The 20,902-nt window shown below is 44.1% G+C and overlaps 1 protein-coding gene across 1 annotated transcript in view; it reads left to right on the top strand.

The window, feature by feature from the left end:
* Positions 1 to 20,902, top strand: part of DNAAF8 (dynein axonemal assembly factor 8) — a 96,289-nt gene that overhangs the window by 23,415 nt on the left and 51,972 nt on the right. Inside the window, 3 exon segments of the mRNA XM_082199257.1 lie at positions 8,599 to 8,793; positions 16,752 to 16,898; positions 17,850 to 17,897. Coding sequence (XP_082055383.1) covers positions 8,599 to 8,793; positions 16,752 to 16,898; positions 17,850 to 17,897 — 390 coding nt within the window.

Raw genomic sequence — 20,902 nt, 5'->3', positions numbered from 1 at the left:
TTTATGTCATTCTGGTGTGGCCCGGCATGTAGATTAGGAGTGACTCCCCTAGACCTGGAATACTGTAATCTTGCTGGTCGTTCATAATACATCTCAGTAATTGAGTTGAATGGTAATTACACTGGAGGAGCTTAGAAGCCCTTCACTGCCTAATGAAGGTGCTTAGAAAGTAACACTCTTCTTCTTGTTCAAAAAAAATAAAATAAAAATAAAAGTACATTAGCAATTACATTAATGGTCTCGGCTCATTTAGTGCCAGGAGGGAAATCTAGACATTGTGCGCTCTCTCTATCCTTAGCTCACCCCTCTGCGCTGCCTATAGGGAGGCAGAGTCCTCTCTGTTCTTTTGTGGAATCCCTTCTCTGCTTCTGTTCCTTTTGACGTTGCGGAAATGTTAACTGTGAATTAAATTTGGTCTGGTCGAGCTAAATTGGGAGCTAATCTGTGTGCAGATTCAGTTCTGTGGCTGGTTGTATAAAAATGGAATTTGGCAGCGAGGTAATCAGAGCTCCGACACTCATTCTGGTTAAGGGTACCTCGCACAGAGTTGGTTTTTGATAAGTTAGCAGATGAATTAAATCAGGCGCGTAAACACACAGTTGCATGGTCACCAGGAACTGCTTTAGGGGAGCGTGTCGGGAAAGCCTTTCAAAACATCCATTTTTCTGCTAGGCCACAAGATGACACAGGCACAATTCTTAATGGGGTAATCACTTCCTTGAGCTAACTTGTAAGGCTGCTTTAAGAGTAAATCATTGGTGTTGTGGTAACCTGGAATATTTGGATTTAAACTTACTTCCTTTCCCCTTCAGGTTTGTAGTCCTTTCAGCTCTCTTTCTTTCTCAGAAGTAAAGTGTCTGTGTCTGCGCATGTTGGGTGGAAGCCAGGACGGCTTTATTACTGGATTTGGGACCTAAGAATCAACATGGTGCACTTTTTTTATGGGTGATGTGAGGTTAGACATGCTAGGAAGGAGCTCAGCTTAACCTCTTTTGTCACAGATGAGCCTTTGCCAGTTTTCCCAATTATGAGAATGAAATACATGAAGCCCCTGAGGCTCTCCCCAGTTCAACCTCCTTTTGATTCTGTTTCTTCTAATTAGAATTTTTTTAAATGACCTTATAAAGATATGAAGAATTAAGTCTCTTCTAAGCCTCACTTCATCTTGGAGTTGATTTAAATGACCTTTTAGCTTTCTTATGGAAGCTATTCCTGATAGAGTTTGACAGCCCAAACTACTTGTTGCTTTGACTTAAGGGGAAAGCTGCCGTGAGCTTTATTTTTTTAAAAAACCGACTATACTCTACACTTTTGTCCATATTGATTGGGTGGCCAGCAGAGGTCCCCATGTGCTGATCCAACTGCGTCGCTGGAATCTTTCAGAAGAGGCTCACAAAGGAGAGGCGCTGAATAAAGCAAGTTTCCCCACAGCGAAACCCCAGGCACTGCTTTGCAAGGGAATTTCATGCACCCTCATCGCCAAGCAGAGCAGGAACTGTTGCACAGATGAATTAGTTAGCAGGCTGAGTTCAAGATGCTGGTTCTGATATATAAAGCTCCCTACAGCTTGGGGTAGGATGCCAGAAAGATCGTCTCACCCCTTACATACCCCATCGATCACTGTGCTGAGCGGGTGAGGCCCATCTGTAGATTACACCTTATCAAAAGGTCTGTTACGCATGATATAGGAATTGAGTCTTTAGTGTTGTGGCACCTAATCCTTTGGAATTCCCTCCCCTTGAATATTATTTATTTCTGTATGTTTCTATTACCTGCCCTTCACTTCAGGGCAGGTCCCAACATTGAAACACAATATTTTAAACAGTTTAAAAACAATGCTGTCTCTGTTGTCTTTTTGGCACCTACCTGAAGGTCTTCCTTTTCCAGCAAGGCTTTAAAACATGGTTGGTTGGATTTTTTTGTCACCCAGGTCTCCTTAGTAACAACAACAACAACAACAACAACAACAACAGATTAGTCTCTCTTTGAGAGTTTACCATACAAATGTGCATGCATTTGTATATTCCTGGGCAGTGTGGTGCAGTAGATAAGAGAATTTGGATGGGAAAGTAGCATACAAAGGTATCAGTCAGAGGCAGCCATGTTTGTGGGTGCCTGAGGAGGAACAACTCCATGTCTATTTGTGCAAGTTCATATTTTGCATAAATTATTATGCTTTTTTTAAAAAACACCTATTTGGCATATTTTTTTCTGTTTCTGGTGGTCATGGCACATGGAGGAAGCAGGTATACAAGGAACTGTAGCCACCCCTTACTATTCCTAGAGTTCTTACTCACCAACTTTCGAGATTTTGCCTGGTGTTGCCTATATTCTTAAGTATATTTTTGCAACTATAAGGACTAGAAAGTGGGAGATTGAGCAGAATTTGAACCCAACAGCTGATCTGGGGTTTTCCCCCCCGCTCTGTTATGAGATCACTGTATACCCACAGCCACAAGAGTATAATGAAAGAAGCTACATAGTTCAGCAAATTAAGCACTCGTTTTGGCATTTTAAATATCTGAAGCCATATTTTGCCTACATTTTTCAATTACTTCCCTTTGAGGTCCATTACCCATTTGAAAACAAAATGCAGCACAGCTGAGATCCAGAAATCTCAGTGCTGTCCTAACGGAGTCGTATGTTGCAGATCAGTGACCCCACCATGCTTAATATGGAGGCAACCGCTAGTTTTACGGAATACAGAATTCCATAGTAAAGTGCATTCACTGGAAGACCGTTTAGGCCATTACTGTCAGTATTGCCCACTTCTTTACGGCCAGTTTCTTCTCTAATTACAGTGTGTCTGGCCAGTTGAATGCAGGATTATTATTATTATTATTATTATTATTATTATTATTATTATTATTATTACTACTCTTTTTGCCGTGACAAAGCGATTGTCACCGAGGCTCCAGGGTTTATTTTACAACTTAATGTGGAACTTTGGATCTGTGAACAGATGGCATTGTCATTATTTTAGCCTTCCCCAAAGAATGGAAAGAAACACACAGTTGACATTTCCAAAATGTTTTTATTCAGTAATAAAAATTAGCTGCATCTCATTGGAGAGACTGACTTAACTCCTGAGTTCATGGGCATAAGAAATGCAGAGGAAGCAGGGTTGTGGTGGTGGTGCTTCCAGTCCAATTTGCGCAATGGACAGACAGGGCAGCACACTGCTTTGTGTCCCATCCTGAACACTAGCAATTTAGAACTAGGGGCTCCTCCTAACAACCTACTTTATTGAGCATTCATCCTGATTTGCTTGCACAAAGTGTGGGCACAAGTTACATTAGAACTGCTCTTTTATACAGCATTCATTTTTATTTGTTTGTAGGGAGATCATACAGCAATAATCATTCACCCTGCTTTGCATGGCGTTCGTCTATCCTCCTGTTAATCATTCATTCCCTCCACGTTTTTCAATGCATTTTCCCTGTCACTTTCCTAACTGCAAAAAGCCTGTTACTTTTTAAAAAGATGATCTGTTGCCAACAGAGCTCTTGAATCCCTTCTTTAATTGCACACATCTAAATTTCCCAGAAGGCACTTGACTCCCACAAAATACTGACAGTCTGGAGCCTTCCTGCTGGATGTTCCTCTAACCGCTGTACCACATGACCAGAAGTGGGCTGGTGTTAAATTACCGCTACAAGATCCAGCCACTGGCTGATTGCCAGATCAGGCAATATCACATAACACACACACACTGAAATAACTTGCTATTAATGCTGGTATGCCAATATTACAGACAAAAACATTGGTGCAAACAAATCTTTCTCTTCCTCAAGTGTCACCTGGCAGCAGCCATTCCACCAGGCTCCCTCAGTGGGAGAGATGAGAAGCAGGGCTCATTGCCAAAAGACTTTGCCAACAGACCGGTTCCTTCAGGCACCTCCTTCCCTGAGCTGTTTCTATGCCAGCTGATGATTATAATAACTACTACTTAAGAATCGGTGCCCCCCTCCCTTGTCCCTTTCCCCTTGTGTGACACTTTTTTAGATTGTAAGCCTGTAGGCAGGAACTGTCTTGTTTTAATTGATTGTGTGTAATCTCTTCTGGCACCCTTTTTGGCAGAAGAGTGGGGAACAAATGCTCTAAATAATGTTGATGGCTGGGTTGTAAGGTTTGTCTCTTCTTCTGGAGCAAGGAAGGCAGACTAGAACCACAAAATCCACCAACACATCCTGCATAAAAGCCCACTCCTGGTTACCCTAAGCTTTCAGCAGTCTAAGCAGTCTAATTTTCCTAACGGCTGGGTGTCAGAATCCTTGCCAATCTACTGCAAATCTCCCAGAGATCTCCCTTCAATCTGATTTCAGTAGGCAACTGAGACGCCTCCATCAGACCTCAGCCAAGTGCTATTGTGGGATCCATGGGCCAGAATATCCAGAGCATCACAGGCAGATGGCATGGCCAAAGATGGGCCTGTGGTCATGTTCTGCAGAGGGAAGATATTTTCAGCAGCTTCCGTCAGTGGTGAGTGGCTCAAACTGAGGAGCCAAGCCTGGAACAGCAGTTATTTAAAAAGGCTAGCTAGGCCTGAATTGGTTCCTTAGGTCATCTGATCGTGATGGGCTGAAGAACATCTGTAACATCTCTGGCCATTACCAAGGCAATGCTGCTCTGTCTTAGAACTGCCCTCCGTAGTCCAGGGTGAGAGTGTGGCCTTGCTGCCAGAGTCTCCAGTTCACTTGGTGGTCTTGCACCCACTTAGCTGTGAAGCTCCCTAGGCAGCCTTGGGCAAGTTGACTTGCCTTTCTGACTAACCTGCTTCACAGGGTTGTTGTGAGGATAAAATGAAGCCTCGCATGGGACTTCCAGGGTGGCGCCATCGGTAATGGCGGATTCCCTCTGATCCGGAGGGACTGGCTCTACGGAAAACGGGTCTGTTCTGCTACGGCAAAGCGGGGACCCTTTAAAAAATCACAGGCAGATGAATCCTGTGACCATGGGACTCGGCGGGCACCTTTCGCGCCCCCCTCAATTCGTAAAAAGAACCCAATTACGGGCTCCGGAGCAAAGAGGGGCTAGTGGCGCGGTGCTGAGAGTCAACTGCTTCTTCCGTGGAGTGAAGCCGCACAGCCGTTGCCGGAGAGCACTACCTTTTTCCTGGGACAATTTGGCTACAAAAACAACTACCCGTGAGCTCTGATGTCAGTTTCCTGACACTATGGTTATGAGAAATTGGTATAAATAAGATTTAAGTTTTAAGTTTTAGGGTTTTTTATAGTAAGATAAGGTTAAAATAGATTAAGATAATTTAATGACAGAATATTATGAAAAATGGGAAGGATTTGCTGTGATAATTAACTAGAATACCAAAAAGGGAGGTGTGAGGAGATCGATGAAATAAGGTAATGACAGTTAAGGATTTGGGAATATTGGATCTGTTTTTAAATTTTTGTGGATTATTTTTGTTTTTTGATTTTGATGTGTTATGTGTTTTGTTTTTGTTTTTTTGACTTTGATTTTTTTAATAAATATTTTATTAAGTTTTCACAATAAAAAAGCATACATAGACAAAGAAAATACAAAATCACAAAAAACAATACAATACAAAAATACAAACATTAAACACATCAAAGAAAAAAAGAAAAAAACCCACATATAGTAACAAAAAAAAAAATCCCTCTTTCTTAATTTCTCATCTTCAATTAGCTTATTTTCCCGACTTCCTCACGTCTCCTGTTCTTGTATCCCTTTTTGAAAATTAATTCAGCAAATTCATATCCTATTAATTTATCTATTGTTAGTCCAATCTTACATTTTACTTTGTTGCTAAAGCCCCTGCGATTCATTTCAATGTCCTTAACATTCATAAATTTTACAGTATTTCTGCAAATAAATTTTAAATTTCTTCCAATCTTCCTTCACCGTCTCCTCTCCCTGGTCTCGGATTCTGCCAGTCATTTCCGCCATCTCCATATAGTCCATTAGTTGCATCTGCCAATCTTCCAAGGTGGGTAGGTCTTGTGTCTTCCAATGCTTTGCGATGAGAATTCTTGCTGCTGCTGTAGCATACATAAAAAAAGTTTTATCCTTCTTTAACACCGATTGGTCCACTATGCCCAGGAGGAAGGCCTCTGGTTTCTTCGGGAAAGTATATTTAAATACCTTTTTCAGTTCATTATATATCATTTCCTTGATCCTTGGGCACGTCCACCAAAGGTGAAAGAATGTACCATCAATCTCTTTGCATTTCCAACATTTGTTATCGGGCAAATGATATATTTTTGCAAGCTTGACTGGGGTCAGGTACCACCTATACATCATTTTCATTATATTCTCTCTTAAGGCATTACATGCCGTAAATTTAATCCCGGTGGTCCACAACTTCTCCCAGTCAGCAAACATGATGTTATGACCTATGTCTTGTGCCCATTTTATCATTGCCGATTTTACTGTTTCTTCCTCAGTATTCCATTTCAACAGCAGATTATACATTGTCGAAAGTATCTTTAAATTGGGTTCTAGCAGTTCTGTTTCCAACTTTGATTTTTCCACCTGGAAACCAATTTTTTTATCCAAGTTATAGACCTCTCTTATTTGAAAATAATGTAGCCAGTCCCGCACCTTCTCCCTAAGCTTGTCATAACTCTGCAATTTCAGTTTGTCACCCTCCTGTTCTAAAATTTCCCAGTATTTTGGCCATTTGTCTTCCATGTTAAGTTTTTTCAAGGCTTTCGCCTCCATAGGTGATAGCCACCTTGGAGTTTTATTCTCCAAAAACTCTTTATACCTTATCCAGACATTAAACAGTGCTTTCCTGACAATATGGTTTTTAAATGCCTTATGCGCTTTTACCTTGCCGTACCAAAGATATGCATGCCACCCAAATACATTGTCACTCCCTTCAAGATCCAAAACATCTGTATTTTCCAGAAGTAGTCATTCTTTCAGCCAGCAGAAAGCTGCGGCCTCATAATAAAGTTTTAAGTCTGGCAGGGCAAACCCCCCTCTGTCTTTAGCATCAGTAAGAATTTTAAATTTTATTCTGGGCGTTTTGCCCTACCAGACAAATCTAGATATGTTTGACTTTGATTTTTATCGATTTGCATTGTTTGATTGCTGTTTGTTTTTCTCTTGTTTTTCTTCTTCTTCTTCTCTTTGTTTTTTCTGTAATTTTAAAATTCTTAATAAATATCATTTTTTAAAAAAATAAAATGAAGCCTCACATAAACTGCTGTTGTTTCACCCTCGGAAGGACACATACAGAAGGATGCTTCTGTGGGGCAATGTTTCTGAATGTGTGTGTGTTATATAGCTGCTTAGTATGCATTATGTATGTTCATTATGTATTATGTACTGTTAGAAATTCTGTAGCAGGTCTGTAACTGGCCCTGAGTTGTGAATTGAATTGGGTCAATTTGGGTTGAGGCAACCCAAGGTTGGATGAGGGCTATCTGGAGTGATCTGGGGGGGGGCAGTCCAGTGGAGAGGAGAGGAGGAGTGGAGATACTTACAGGCCATCTAATCACATATTTAATTAGGGTTTTAAACCCTAATTAAATAATGTGCAAGGCCTCTGAATTTATTTGGGTCCCGGGATCACACTGGATTGAATCAGGGCCACCCTGAAGTGCTGGATTGTACTATTATGTATTATCTATAAAGATGTGTTGCTTATTTTTATGACTTGTATTTCTATAATAGCTTTCTTTTTTTGGTATGAATATAAAGTTATGTATTGATATAGTTTATTATCTTCTATGTTCTAGAGTGCCCTGTGGACTTTTGACAAAGTGTGGCATATACATTTTAATAGTAACAGTGCTGCTGCTGCTACTATGTACTCAATCAAATAAGTGCTTTGAGACTTGAGACTTACATTAAGTTTCAGCAGTTTCTGTGACCAGCCCAAAACTCAGTCACCCAATGCATATTCTGTGCCCTCTTGTTTTCACACATGGCTCCCATTGGAGTGTGCAAAGGTGGAGACATCTCACCAGAAAGGCAAAGGGAGCCGCTGGCTGCCGGAGGATTTCTCCAGAACTGCTAAACTGCCTAGAGAAGTCAGTTCCCATTTAGAAGTGTGCAGCAGATGTATCATTTGGCAGATGTCTGCAGTCAGTAATTTGCCACTCGTCAGTGATTGCCTGCTAAGTTGCCATGACCAAAGCTGGGGTGAAAATAACAGCGAAGGATACGCTTAGACTTGTCCATAAGCAATTTTCTAGAAACCTCTCCAAATCTTAACTGTTCTGTATCCCAAAGCCAAAATGACAGTCCTTTAAGTCCACCTTTTGTATTCTTTCACCCGAAAGTTTGATTTATTTCCTCACATTTTCTACAGAGAACATAAGAAGAGCTTGCTGGATCAGGCCAATGACCCATCTAGTCCTTGAAGAATTCCCCTCCCAAAGCAACACTTCCAAGAGTGGTTTAACGGTCACTCCCTCTTCACAGGAAATTTTGGGAATTGTAGCTTTGGGAGGGAAGCTAGGGGTCTCCTATCAACTCATCACATTTTTAACAAACTAGAGCTCTCATAATTCTTTGTGGGAAGCTGACTGTCTAAAGTAGTTATCAGAGTGCTTTACAGGTGTGGTGCAATTGTTGTTTGAGTTTGATATTCCCGCTCTCTTTTAACAGGAGGCCTCCTACCTTGCCCCTGTCAACACACTGCCCACCCCAAAAGGCACCAAAAGAGAGATGCTGCTCATGACCATTTGGTTATCTAGCTGCGGACAGGTTGCCCCTTGCTGCCAGCAGACCAGCTTCTTTCCCGGAACCCCCTTGGCAGCAGCTAGCATCTACCCTGCAGTTGTGACCTGGCTCCTGTCTCTGGTGAGTGGAACAAATAGCTTCTAGGAAGTGTTGCAAACTGGAGGCAGGCGTCTTTTCAGGACAATCTCTTAGCCAGATGAAAAGGGAGATATAAAGCTGCAGTGCAGATATGTGAGATTTCCAATAAATCAGAAAGTTGCTACTAGCCATAATGGATCTTGTGGGAAAATTAGGACAGCAGGATAGTTCAGCTGGTAAGAGCACAATGATCTGAATCCCATGGGTTCGAGCCCCACGGTAGACAAAAGTTTCCTGCATTCCAGGGGGTTGGGCTAGATGACTTGTGGGGTCCCTTCCAAGTCTACAATTCTATGATTCCAGAAGCCTTGTGTGACCTTCCCAGAGTCCGGTAAGCAAGGCTTAAAATGTTCCTTCCATGGCTGGAAAACATGACATGGAAAGTACTTTTTAAGCAGGGGGATCCTGTGAAATCTTGGGCGGCCCTTCTATGGGGTTTTTCCTGCTGTCCTGCCCCCTTTTATTTGCTTTCCAAGTTTTGATGATCCGTGTAAAGCTGTGATCGTGTTTGTAAAAGCTGCATAAGATGAAATCAACCTGTGCAGCTTTGGGCAAATGCTAAAGACGCATCTCATTACCCTGGGCTTTGACATGAGGTAATAAAATAATAGAATTGTAGACTTAGAGGGTCATCTAATCCAATCCCCTGCAATGCAGGAATTTCAACTAAGACAAAAGGTAAAAGTAAAGGACCCCTCGATGGTTAAGTTCAGTCAAAGGCGGCTATGGGGTGCCCCATTACGGATGGCCATCCAATCAGATGGGGACAGCATCTGCCTGCCTCCAGTCTTCAGGGACCTCACTTGTTCTCCAAGAATTCTCAATGATCATAGACAGAGGCTCTGAGATTACATCCACAAGCTTCTTTAGTACCCTTGGGTGCAGGTCATCAGGCCCTGAAGATCTGAATTCATTTAAAGTAGCCACCTTTTCCCCTATCTTGGGCTGCATCACTTTGCATCATTTGTTCTGTTATCACCAGGTTCCTTTCAGATGAGGACAGAGGCAAGTAGATGTTGAGCAGTTCTGCCTTCTCTCTGTCACCCAGTAGCATTTCTCCATCTTCCCTACGCAAAGGACCTACTACTTGCTTGTTCTTCCTCTTGCTTCAAACGTAGCCGAAGATACCTTTTACAATTATTTTTAGCCTCTCTTGCAAGCCTGAGCTCATTCTGAACTTTGCCCTACCCGACTTTCTCCCTGCGACTATTGGCTACTTGTGTATACTCCTCCTTCGTGATTTCCTTTTTCTTCCATTTCTTATACATGCCCTTCTTAAAGCTAAGCTTATCCGTAAGCTCTTTATGCAGCCACACAGCTTCTTTAGAAGTCTTCCACTTTTCTGGTATAGTCTGCTTTTGTGCCTTCAGTATTTCACCACCCATCTTGGACTCCCTTCTCTTTGAGTATTCCTGATTTGTGTTTTTGAGACCCACCTTGTTCAAGTGATTGTAATATGTTTTAACTGTTTTTAATTTTAAATGTTTTTAACCTGCCCTCAATCTGCTGGTGAAGGGCAGGTGATTAATTTAATTTAATTTATTAGTAAATAATATTTGAACTCTTCCCTGAATTTTCAGCTTCTTTTTCTTTTTCTAAAGAATGAAAGCCTCTAACCCTTTCACCCGTAAGGGGAATCGTGCAGGCAATATTCTATCCTATTTCTCAATAATAAGCAAAATGTTTACTCCTACTTTCAGTGTTCTGGTCAACGGTCTGAAAGGCACCAGAATAATTGACCAAAGCTTGGCAGTGTTTGTTTTTTTAAAATTTCATTTGGAAAAAAATAATCAATGTTTAAAATGATTTAATAATTTAAATGCATTTGACTGCTCGAGCGCGATCCAGCCAAAGTTAAGCACTTTTTATGCTCAGTCAATTTCAGTGGGAAACTTAACCTGGAAATCTTATACATGTCTACTCAGAAGACAGTCCCCACTGATTTCAGTGGGACTTACTTCCAGCAGGTAGGCATGCATAGAAAGTTGCTGCATTAAGCCTGGGTATTTGAAGGCTGCAATTCTAAATCTACTGGGATAACTGGTTCGATTACCCGTTGAAACCCTTTATTATACAAAATCTGTAGTGTTTGGCTCGTGAATCTGGTTGGGGGGGAGAGACTTTACCTGATGCAGTTACTCGCACAAGATGCTCGTAGGTAAGGAAATAATTATTGTAAGAAATATAGGAAAGGGTTCTAGTCTGAGTCTACAGAAGAACAAGGCAGTTGTGCTTGCTCTTTTGTTCTCTCAGAGGATAGTTCAGAGATGACCACTCATTTTGAGGTCTGAAAGAGAGGTGTGAGAAGGAGGTTTTAGTGAGGATGCAGCCTAAGACGTATCAGTGTAAACAACAAAGAGATACATAGAGAAGTCAGCATGGTGATAAAGGTACAGGGATAGTTGGGGAATCTGAATGTTACTCACTTTGTCTGTCTTAACTTCATGCAAACTCCTCTTCATACAAGTTGAGTTGCTCCCAAACTGCCAACAGAACCCCTTTACCAGTCCCACTGAATGCAGCGACACTTTCTTCTGAGTAGGCATAGACTTTATTTATTGATTACACCAATGGATATACTGCTTATGGGACACAGGTGGCACTGTGGGTTAAGCCACAGAGCCTAGGACTTGCCGATCAGAAGGTTGATGGTTCGAATCCCCACGACGGGGTGAGCTCCTATTGCTCAGTCCCTGCTCCTACCAACCTAGCAGTTCGAAAGCACACCAGTGCAAGTAGATAAATAGGTACCGCTCCGGCGGGAAGGTAAACGGCATTTCCGTGTGCTGCTCTGGTTCGCCAGAAGCAGCTTAGTCATGCTGGCCACATGACCCGGAAGCTGTGTGCCGGCTCCCTCGGCCAATAAAGCGAGATGAGTGCCACAAACCCAGAGTTGGCCACAACTAGACCTAATGGTCAGGGGTCCCTTTACCCTTTACCTATATACTGCTTAATATAAAAATATCAAAGTGCTGCATTACATAAGAACAAAACATGCCATAAAAGCTGCATACACATTTTGTATAGAAATTAATCCACGTTCATCTACGGTGCACACAACTGGGCCCCACTTCAGAAAGCACGGGGGCTGAACAGGAAAGATTTATGCAAAGCGCTGCACATCTCTTCTGTCCATATGGATGTGACAGAAAAGTGCTTAGCTTTATTTGGATGGTGCCCCTTGTGTTAGCATAGAAAACTGTATTATACCAAGTCAGAACGCTGGCCCACTGAGTTCAGTATTGTCCACACTGACTGGCAGCAGCTCCCCAGGGCTTCAGAGGAGGAGCATTTCTAGCCCTACTTGCAGATGCTGGGGACTGAACCAGGGACCTTCTGCATGCAAGGCAGCTGATCTCCCACTGAGCTGTGACTGTTCCCGAAAGTTGCTGGACGGTGTTCCTCCCCATATACCGTATTTTTCACTTCATAAGGTGCATCTGACCATAAGGCTCACCTAGTTTTTAGAGGGGGAATTGAAGAAAAAGAATATTATTTAAAGGGAGCGCTAAGCAGAGCCTTATGCATCCCAGGCTCTGCTCAGCGCTCCCTTTCACGAGCCGCGTGGAGTGTGTGACGGGCTGCCCTCCTCAGGGAAAAGCCCCCAAGAGCCACCCACACACTCCACACAGCTCTTTAAATGGAGAACGGCTCTTGGGGGCTTTTGCGGGAGGTGGGGGAAGTGAGAGAGCCTCGCTCTGTCCCTTCCCCCACCTCCCGCAAAAGCCAGGGGTAGCCGCGCGAAGCCTCTGCAGGGCAGTGGGATGAAGGCTGCGCAGCACTCTTTCTAGCTGTTCTGGCTTCTGGGGTAGCCCGCGAAGCCTCCGCAGGGCAGCGGGGAGCTTTCATCCCACTGCCCTGCGGAGGCTTCACGGGCAACCCCAGAGCTGCTCCAGAGCTTGTCGGGGCTGGTGGGGGAAGCCCAGGTTCCCCCCCCCCAGCCCCAGGGACCACACATTCGCCCCATAAGACACACAGACATTTCCCCTTAGTTTTTAAGAGGAAAAAAGTGCGTCTTATGGAGCGAAAAATACGGTACCTCACTGCCGCAGGCCCAGCTGTTCAAGTCACCTTTTGAGCAGGCAACACAAGGCACACTGGCATGCTGGGTTGTCTGATTACTCCTTCTTTCCTGTCCTCCTGATGCAGCCTTCCAGCAGTGCTTGCAGTTGATCAGGATGGAGGCAAGGCTCCTTTCCCCTCGCAGCCTGCATTTCTCAAGGAAATATGTTGTTGTTGTTTAGTCGTTTAGTCGTGTCCGACTCTTCGTGACCCCATGGACCAGAGCACGCCAGGCACTTCTGTCCTCCACTGCCTCCCGCAGTTTGATCAAACTCATGCTAGTAGCTTCAAGAACACCATCCAACCATCTCATTCTCTGTCGTCCCCTTCTCCTTGTGCCCTCCATCTTTCCCAACATCAGGGTCTTTTCCAGGGAGTCTTCTCTTCTCATGAGGTGGCCAAAGTATTGGAGCCTCAGCTTCACGATCTGTCCTTCCAGTGAGCGCTCAGGGCTGATTTCCTTCAGAATGGAGAGGTTTTATCTTCTTGCAGTCCATGGGACTCTCAAGAGTCTCCTCCAGCACCATAATTCAAAAGCATCAATTCTTCGGCGATCAGCCTTCTTTATGGTCCAGCTCTCACTTCCATACATCACTACTGGGAAAACCATGGCTTTTATTATACGGACCTTTGTTGGCAAGGTGATGTCTCTGCTTTTTAAGATGTTGTCTAGGTTTGCCATCGCCTTTCTCCCAAGGAGCAGGCGTCTTTTAATTTCGTGACTGCTGTCACCATCTGCACTGATCATGGAGCCCAAGAAAGTAAAATCAAGAAATATATCATCCTCCAAATCTGCCTTTCTTCCATCTTCCACCCATGACATCAATGGTTCAGCTTATGCAAAGCAGGGCTTCCAATCCTCTCTGGCTGCTTCCAAAGTCAATAGGCTGAATCTGGTTCTTAGTTTCCAAGTCACGTAGAAGGAAGGGGAGGGGGAGAGAGGAAATCAAGGGGAAGAAACGAGCCAAAGATAATTAAATGTGATGGTTTAGAATGGAATGGAGTTTTCCCTCTTCTGTTCTGTTCTTTTTTTCTTTTCTTTTTTTGCCTAGTGTCAAAATTTGGTTTCTATTAAAATATGTAGTCAGAGCGACGAAGGTCATTCAATCTGTGTTTTTAATTAGGCTTTGCGTGAAATTGCTTGTAAAGGGTTAATCAGTGAACTGTCAGTGCTATAGCTGTCAGATCCAGAGTTTCCTGGGGAGAGGAATTGATTGCTAAACCACTTGTAGCCTTGGAAGAGGAATAGGGTGTGTGTGTGTGTGTGTGTGTGTGTGTGTGTGTGTGTGTGTCTGTCTGTGTGTGTCTCCTAACAAACTCTCGCTCATCACCCTTTAAAAACCACAGTTCCCAAGAGTCTTTGGGGGAAGCTGTTGTTCTAGGAAAGAAAGGCCACCTTCCTTGTCCTGTCTGTTGAAGTGGCATCATAGGGCTTTAAATGTGTGTGGATGTGGCATAAGTGGAACATCCTCCTTCTATTGCCCAAGATAGAATCCCCTGAAAAACTATTTTCTCATTCAAAGTGGAAGGTGACTGACAAGCTTACAACTATTAATGCACATTACTGGGGGAATAGGAAGGCTCCCTGGGAAAAGAAAAAGCCACGCACCAGCTCTTCATAATAGCGTAATCACTTAGCATTGATTTTCAACGGAGGTTATTGACCCTATTATCATCAATAAGGGCAATGTACTGTGTTGCTGCAGGAGAGAACATGCCAGTCGATAAGGACTCTCTGTTCTCTTCCTAGGAAACTTAAGAGTGAGTTACAGGCTTGCTCTCTGTTGCAGAGCTACCCAAAATGCAACGTTGGAAGCAATGATAAAGCACATAGCCGTGACGGGACCCTGTAATTTTTAGCTGTCAAATGTGCTTCTCATATAGTTATTTAACTTGTTTATCTATTTGGTAAGATATCTATCCCACCCTTCTGCACTGCATTTGCAGCGCTCAGGGCAGCTTACAATTTAAAAGGGCAAAACAAGTCTGGCAGATTTGTTGTTATTTAGTCGTTTAGTCGTGTCCGACTCTTCGTAACCCCATGGACCAGAGCACGCCAGGCACTTCTATCTTCCACTGCCTCCCGCAGTTTGGTCAGACTCATGTTTGTAGCTTCAAGGACACTGTCCAACCATCTCGTCCTCTGTCATCCCCTTCTCCTTGTGCCCTCCATCTTTCCCAACATCAGGGTCTTTTCCAGGGAGTCTTCTCTTCTCATGAGGTGGCCAAAGTATTGGAGCCTCAGCTTCCGGATCTGTCCTTCCAGTGAGCACTCAGGGCTAATTTCCTTAAGAATGGATTTCTTAAGGAATGAATGAATGGCAGATTAAAAAGGAGTGGGTTGTATTCAGCTAACCTAAGTTAGTCACAGCCATTCATTTAAATGGGTCTACTCTGAGTAAAAGTTAGCTGAATTTAATCCAGTTGGGCTGTATTCAGCTGACTTTTGCTCAGAGTACACCCTTTGAAACTAATGGTGCTGAGTTCGTCATGTCCGTTAATTTCAGTGGTTCTGCTTTAAGTAACCCCCAGTTATTTAACAATAAAAGGAATAAAAAGGGTGGCCAGTACAGCAGGTAAAAGAGGTTAAAAAGAGGTTGTCATTAAAACTGTTGAGGCCAAGTGCCCGCTGTAATATTATTATATTATTCATTTAAAATGTATAAATGTCTCCCAAAGCATTAATGCAGCTTACAGGGGGGACGGGGACAATGAAATCATCACTAAAAACAACTAAAAAAACAAATTTCAAACATTCAAAAAAAAGGAAAAGTGAATCAGAGCCTCTAAATGGAGGCCTGGATTAATGGTGTCTGGGACAGAGCTCTCTTGGATCATGTTATGCAGAGAGGGCTATTAGGGGTCTCCCAAGCCACTGTGTGGAGCAGCCAAAAGTGAGCTCGCTGAAAGTGGGGTAGTGCATGAGGTTCAGGATCCTTGCACTAAGATGAATGTGCACAGGCATGAGAGCGGAGTGATTAGAATATTACCTTCCCCTGCTTCTGTTCTGTGTTTTGCTTTGTACAGTGTAGAGCAGAGGTGTTGTGGTCCAGGGTCATAGTGGGGGCGTTGAAGACCCATTACTGTTTCTGCCGCCAGCATTCTAGAGCTGCCCAAACAGCACGAAAGGGGAGCTTTTCAACCACTGAGAAGAAGTCTTCTCACCTTTTGTGCTGATGGAAGCCAATCAGAGTGAAAGATAGATGAGTCAGCCACTGAGGATTGGCTCTCAGGGTCACTCTGGAGAGGGTGTGTGGGAAGAGCACTGGGTGGGAGTTGTTCTGCATGCTCCAAAGCTAAGTGTTTAGGAACAATGGGAACACAAGGAGCTTCAGTTTGAAGAGATTGGTGTGCAATTTCTGTTACACACAATAGAACTTCAAGGAAAACACAAACTAAGTCACTCTGAAAGAAGATAGAGGAGTACCCCAAATGATTTCTGCATGCACATACACAGAAAACAATAGACCTTGCTGGAAGGCAACACACAGAGATCTGCATTGATCATTGCAATGCATCCCTGATTATTCTTATTGTGTAAGATTATTGCATAATCTTAGAAGGGGACCTGATTGTGGCTGGGTTTGGTTGTGAGAAGGTCATGACTGTGGCTATCGTGAAGGGACTCTGTGCTTCTGATTTTGCCACTACAGTATAATAATAATAATAACAATTTTATTATTTATTCCCTGCTCATCCAGCTGGGTTGCCCTAGCCATGTATGGCAGAACATGGCTTTTACAGGGAGGAAGATGACTGGCCGGACCCCAGCCAGAGCAAAAGACTCCTATTCTGCAGAGTTTCTTCTCTACTTTGACCCAACTCAAGTTAGGCTCATGATCGGTTAATCCACGTCATCTTTTCAAATGCAATGACAGGTACCCTGCCTGGGAGCAAGAGGAGAGAGCAAAGCACCATTCCAGGTCTTGGGGCTGCAGCAGATCTGGTATAAGGATGCCCTGGCACTCCACGCTTGTTTAACACCAGTCAGCGAGTCGGAGGTCCACAGCAGTCGGAAGCATGAAGTAAGCAGCAGCACTGCAACTGTCTTTCTGTTCCTCTGTTGAGTAAGAGCCGCTGTTCTTTGTTCAATGCCATAAATGTGCCTCCCTAAATTTAGAGAGGAGGCCCTCTAAAGCGCCAGTGGGGTCTTGAACCAGGGAGTCTGGCGACCAGGTCCATGACTGCTGGCATCAAGAGGGAGCTGCTGGCCCAGTGGTGTCTCTGGTCTGGTTCCTCCAAGAATGTTGTTCATGTCCACAGGCTGCAGAAACTGAAAAGATCTGTAGCAATAGGACAAACAGAAACTGATAATAGGATGAGCAATAGGGCACCTCCACAGATTCTTCAGCCGAGGGTCTTAAGTCAGAATGATTACAAACGACTTTGTAAAAGCCTTTTTGCAGACCGGTCACAGCAGAACACCAAGGCATCTCACCATCAGCACAAGGGCTAAAAATATAATTGGGGTTTCACCAAACTTGCAAAAGTAGCAGGAGTGGGATATTTAACCCTTCCCTGTCTGCAAGTTTCCTCATGCTCAGCTGCTGCCTGCAGCTGCTTTTCCCCACAAGGCAAACATGCATTCAGAATGTCAGCTTTAGGTGGCTGGTGGGGCTGAGATGGGGGTTTAAAGTAGGGCTGTCCTACTTTAGGAACCCCCCCCCCAAGATTGTAATGAGATTTGGAAGGGGCACTCACATGAATTTAAACATTCTCACTTTCCCTTTGTATATTAGATGGATGAGGGTTTTTGTTTTTTTAATGTCCAAGAAATGTGCAATGTCTGGGAGCAGCTTATTCGTTTAGTTCTTACTGTTCTGGTTTTGTTTGGATTTCTCTCCCTTGTTTTTATAATTGTATGATGATATGGTTGTAACCTGCCCTGGGACCTTCTGGCGAAGGGCAGGTATGAAATCTTATCAATAAATCATCTGAAGCATTGGCAAGGATTTTTGTTCTTGTCGTTTGAAAAGAAAGAAAAGGAAAAGCAACAACAAAGCCCAAGCACCTCCTATTTAAAGGTAATATGAAAATTCGTTAAATTCACTTGCCCACCAAAGACTAATACGGTTTTGGGGAGGGGTGTTTTCACTGCCCCTTCCCAATAATTTATGAAATTTGGCTGGACTATATACTTCAGCCTATCACTATTTGAAACCCTTTCATCTTAGCCTCTTTCCCCCCAGCTGATCTGGATTCTTGGACTCATGGATGCATGAAAGAGGATAGGAAGTAGTGAAGTGGGGAAGTGGGGGGGGGGCGGAGGGCTAAGCACCTCTCCTCCCATTTGTTGCTTCTCTTCTACAAATCACACCCTCCTCCTTGACAATTTCAAGCTGTTTGGCAGCCCAGGTGCTGAGACACAGGTCTGTTGTCACCATGGGTCTAGTTTAGTTGGGAATACTTATAGTATTTTATAATACTTTTGGTGTTCTAGGATGCTTGCAGAGATGCTATATGCTTTCTCAGTTACAATTACATGGATGCTGAAAGCTGTACTCATCCACAAGTTAAGAGTGTGCATGACTTGCTAACTGGGAGTATATAACACTAAAGTAAAAAAAAAAAAAAAAAAAAAAAGCCAGACACAAGGATTATCTAAAAGAGCATTGCCTCAAAGCTGCAGGTCACCATGGTTATTGGCGAATTCAAAATCCTGCACTCCCTTTACCTTCTAATTGCTGGGGTTTTTAAAAAAGAAGTGCAGGAGACAGAGAGCAAAGAGGGTAATGATTAAGGCTTCAGTGTGTATTGATCATCCGAGGAGAATCACCGGAAGCTACTAATATTTTGACACTTCTAACTTAAGCAGTTTAGTCCAATCTGGTGCTTAATATTTCAGTGGCGTTTAAAACCCTTCACCCCCTCCCCACCCTGGCTGCAGCAAGCATTTATCATTTGCAGCTGAGGACCTGGCTGCCAGAGAGCAGTAAAGGCCACATTTCCTGCAGTGTGTCATAAAACCTGTAATGTGACAGCTGTGGCTGCTGTGCTCTCTGCTCCCCCTCCTCTTTTGCCTGGGGGAAAGTGATTGATGCTGATTAAAAACTGCAATAAACAAATAAAGGCAGCTTTCAGGGAGAAGGGAATTTGGGGGTCCTTAGAGCAGCTGGGCCCAGAAGCACCCACCAAACAGAAGCAGTTTTCAGATGATAAGGGTGCAGGTCCATGCCATATGTTTAAAGCACATCCAATGTGCATGTTGTTGTTGTTTAGTCGTTTAGTCGTGTCTGACTCTTCGTGACCCCATGGAGCAGAGCACGCCAGGCACTCCTGTCTTCCACTGCCTCCCGCAGTTTGGTCAGACTCATGTTTGTAGCTTCAAGGACACTGTCCAACCATCTCGTCCTCTGTCATCCCCTTCTCCTTGTGCCCTCCATCTTTCCCAACATCAGGGTCTTTTCCAGGGAGTCTTCTCTTCTCATGAGGTGGCCAAAGTATTGGAGCCTCAGCTTCCGGATCTGTCCTTCCAGTGAGCACTCGGGGCTGATTTCCTTCAGAATGGATAAGTTTGATCTTCTTGCAGTCCATGGGACTCCCAAGAGTCTCCTCCAACACCATAATTCAAAAGCATCAATTCTTTGGTGATCCAATGTGCATGGCTTTCCCCAATGAATTCTGGGAACTGTGGTTTGTCAAGGATGCTGAGAATTGTAGCTCTGTATGGGGAAACTATGGTTCCCAGGATTCTAGGCAGGGAGAAGCAAGGGGTTGCTCAGGCTAAGAAAGAAGGGGACAGGGGGGGGGGGATGGGGAGCCAGTGTGGTGTAGACTCGAAGAGTGGTGACCTTGGGCTAGTCACACTTCTCTGAAGTCTCTCAGCCCCACTCACCTCACAGAGTTTTTGTTGCAGGGGAGGAAGGGAAGGGAGAATGTTAGCTGCTTTGAGACTCCTTAGGGTAGTGATAAAGCGGGATATCAAATCCAAACTTTTCTTCTTCTGAGTGGGAACATGAAAGAGGTGTGTAAAATTATCCAGTGGTGTGGAGACTGCTGCTAGAGAGAGGTTTTTCTCCTGCTTCCATAGTCCTAGAATAGGAGCCGTCAAATAAAGCTGAATGTTGGAAGATTCAAGCAAGCAAAAGGAAGGACGTCTTTGCACAGTGCATAGGTAAACTGTAGAATTTGCTCTCATAAGAGGCAGGGGCTGTCATCCACTTGAATGGCTTGGATTAGACAACTCCATGGAGGAAGAGGCTTATCAGTGGCAACTAGCCATGATGGTTGTGTTTTGCTTTTAGCTTCAGAGGCAAGAAATATCAGAATATAATTTCTTGGTATTCACAAGTGGGGTGGGTGCTGCTGCACTCGGGTTCTGCTTATGAACTTCCTTCAGGCATCTGATTGGTGACCTTGGGAACAGGAAGCTGGACTAGATGGGTCTTTGGCCTGATCCAGCCAGGCTGTTCTTATCAACGGTTATAGCAGTACAACTAAGGACTCTGCTGGTTCCTTGGGGCACCTGGATCCAGCTGTGCTGAAGAACAGCAGTACCACCTTGGAATGGGGAGCAAAAGGGCCGGAAGCATCAGAGATGGTAAAAGGCAGGCTGGTGCTCTGATGGCGCGGCAGTCTTCATGCCTAATGAGTGGGACACATTGCTGGAGGAACAGTACTATAGCAGCAGCCCAACCACTGCTGCTTCCTCAGGACCACAACGTCTTCTCTGGTTGTTCTTGGGGTGGCAGTCAGCGGGGACTGGTGCCCATTGTGCCTGGTTGGGTGGAAGGCAGGGAGCCCAACAGTAGGGGGAGCCAGAACCAATGACAAACAGAGCCAACTCATTCTAGTTTTGTCCCCATCCTCCCTCTCCCTGCTGAGTTCTCTAAGGGTCAGCACTGAAACTGAGGAGGAGAAGCTGACAGCCAGGGGTACCCCTTAAACTGGTTGTAAGCAGTTAAGGCAGGCGATGGCTGGTGGAGGGCAGACTGAGCTTGGTCAAACTGTGCCCCATTTGCTCTAACCAACCAACCTCCACTGGTGGCACTGCAGCGTAGGAAATACCATGCCTAGTAGCTCTGTCAGC

Source organism: Podarcis vaucheri, assembly GCF_965113315.1.
Source record: "Podarcis vaucheri genome assembly, chromosome: 14".
In the NCBI taxonomy this organism is placed as follows: Eukaryota; Metazoa; Chordata; class Lepidosauria; order Squamata; family Lacertidae; genus Podarcis; species Podarcis vaucheri.
Note: the sequence above shows the minus strand (reverse complement) of the source record. Positions and strands in the feature narration are given on the sequence as shown.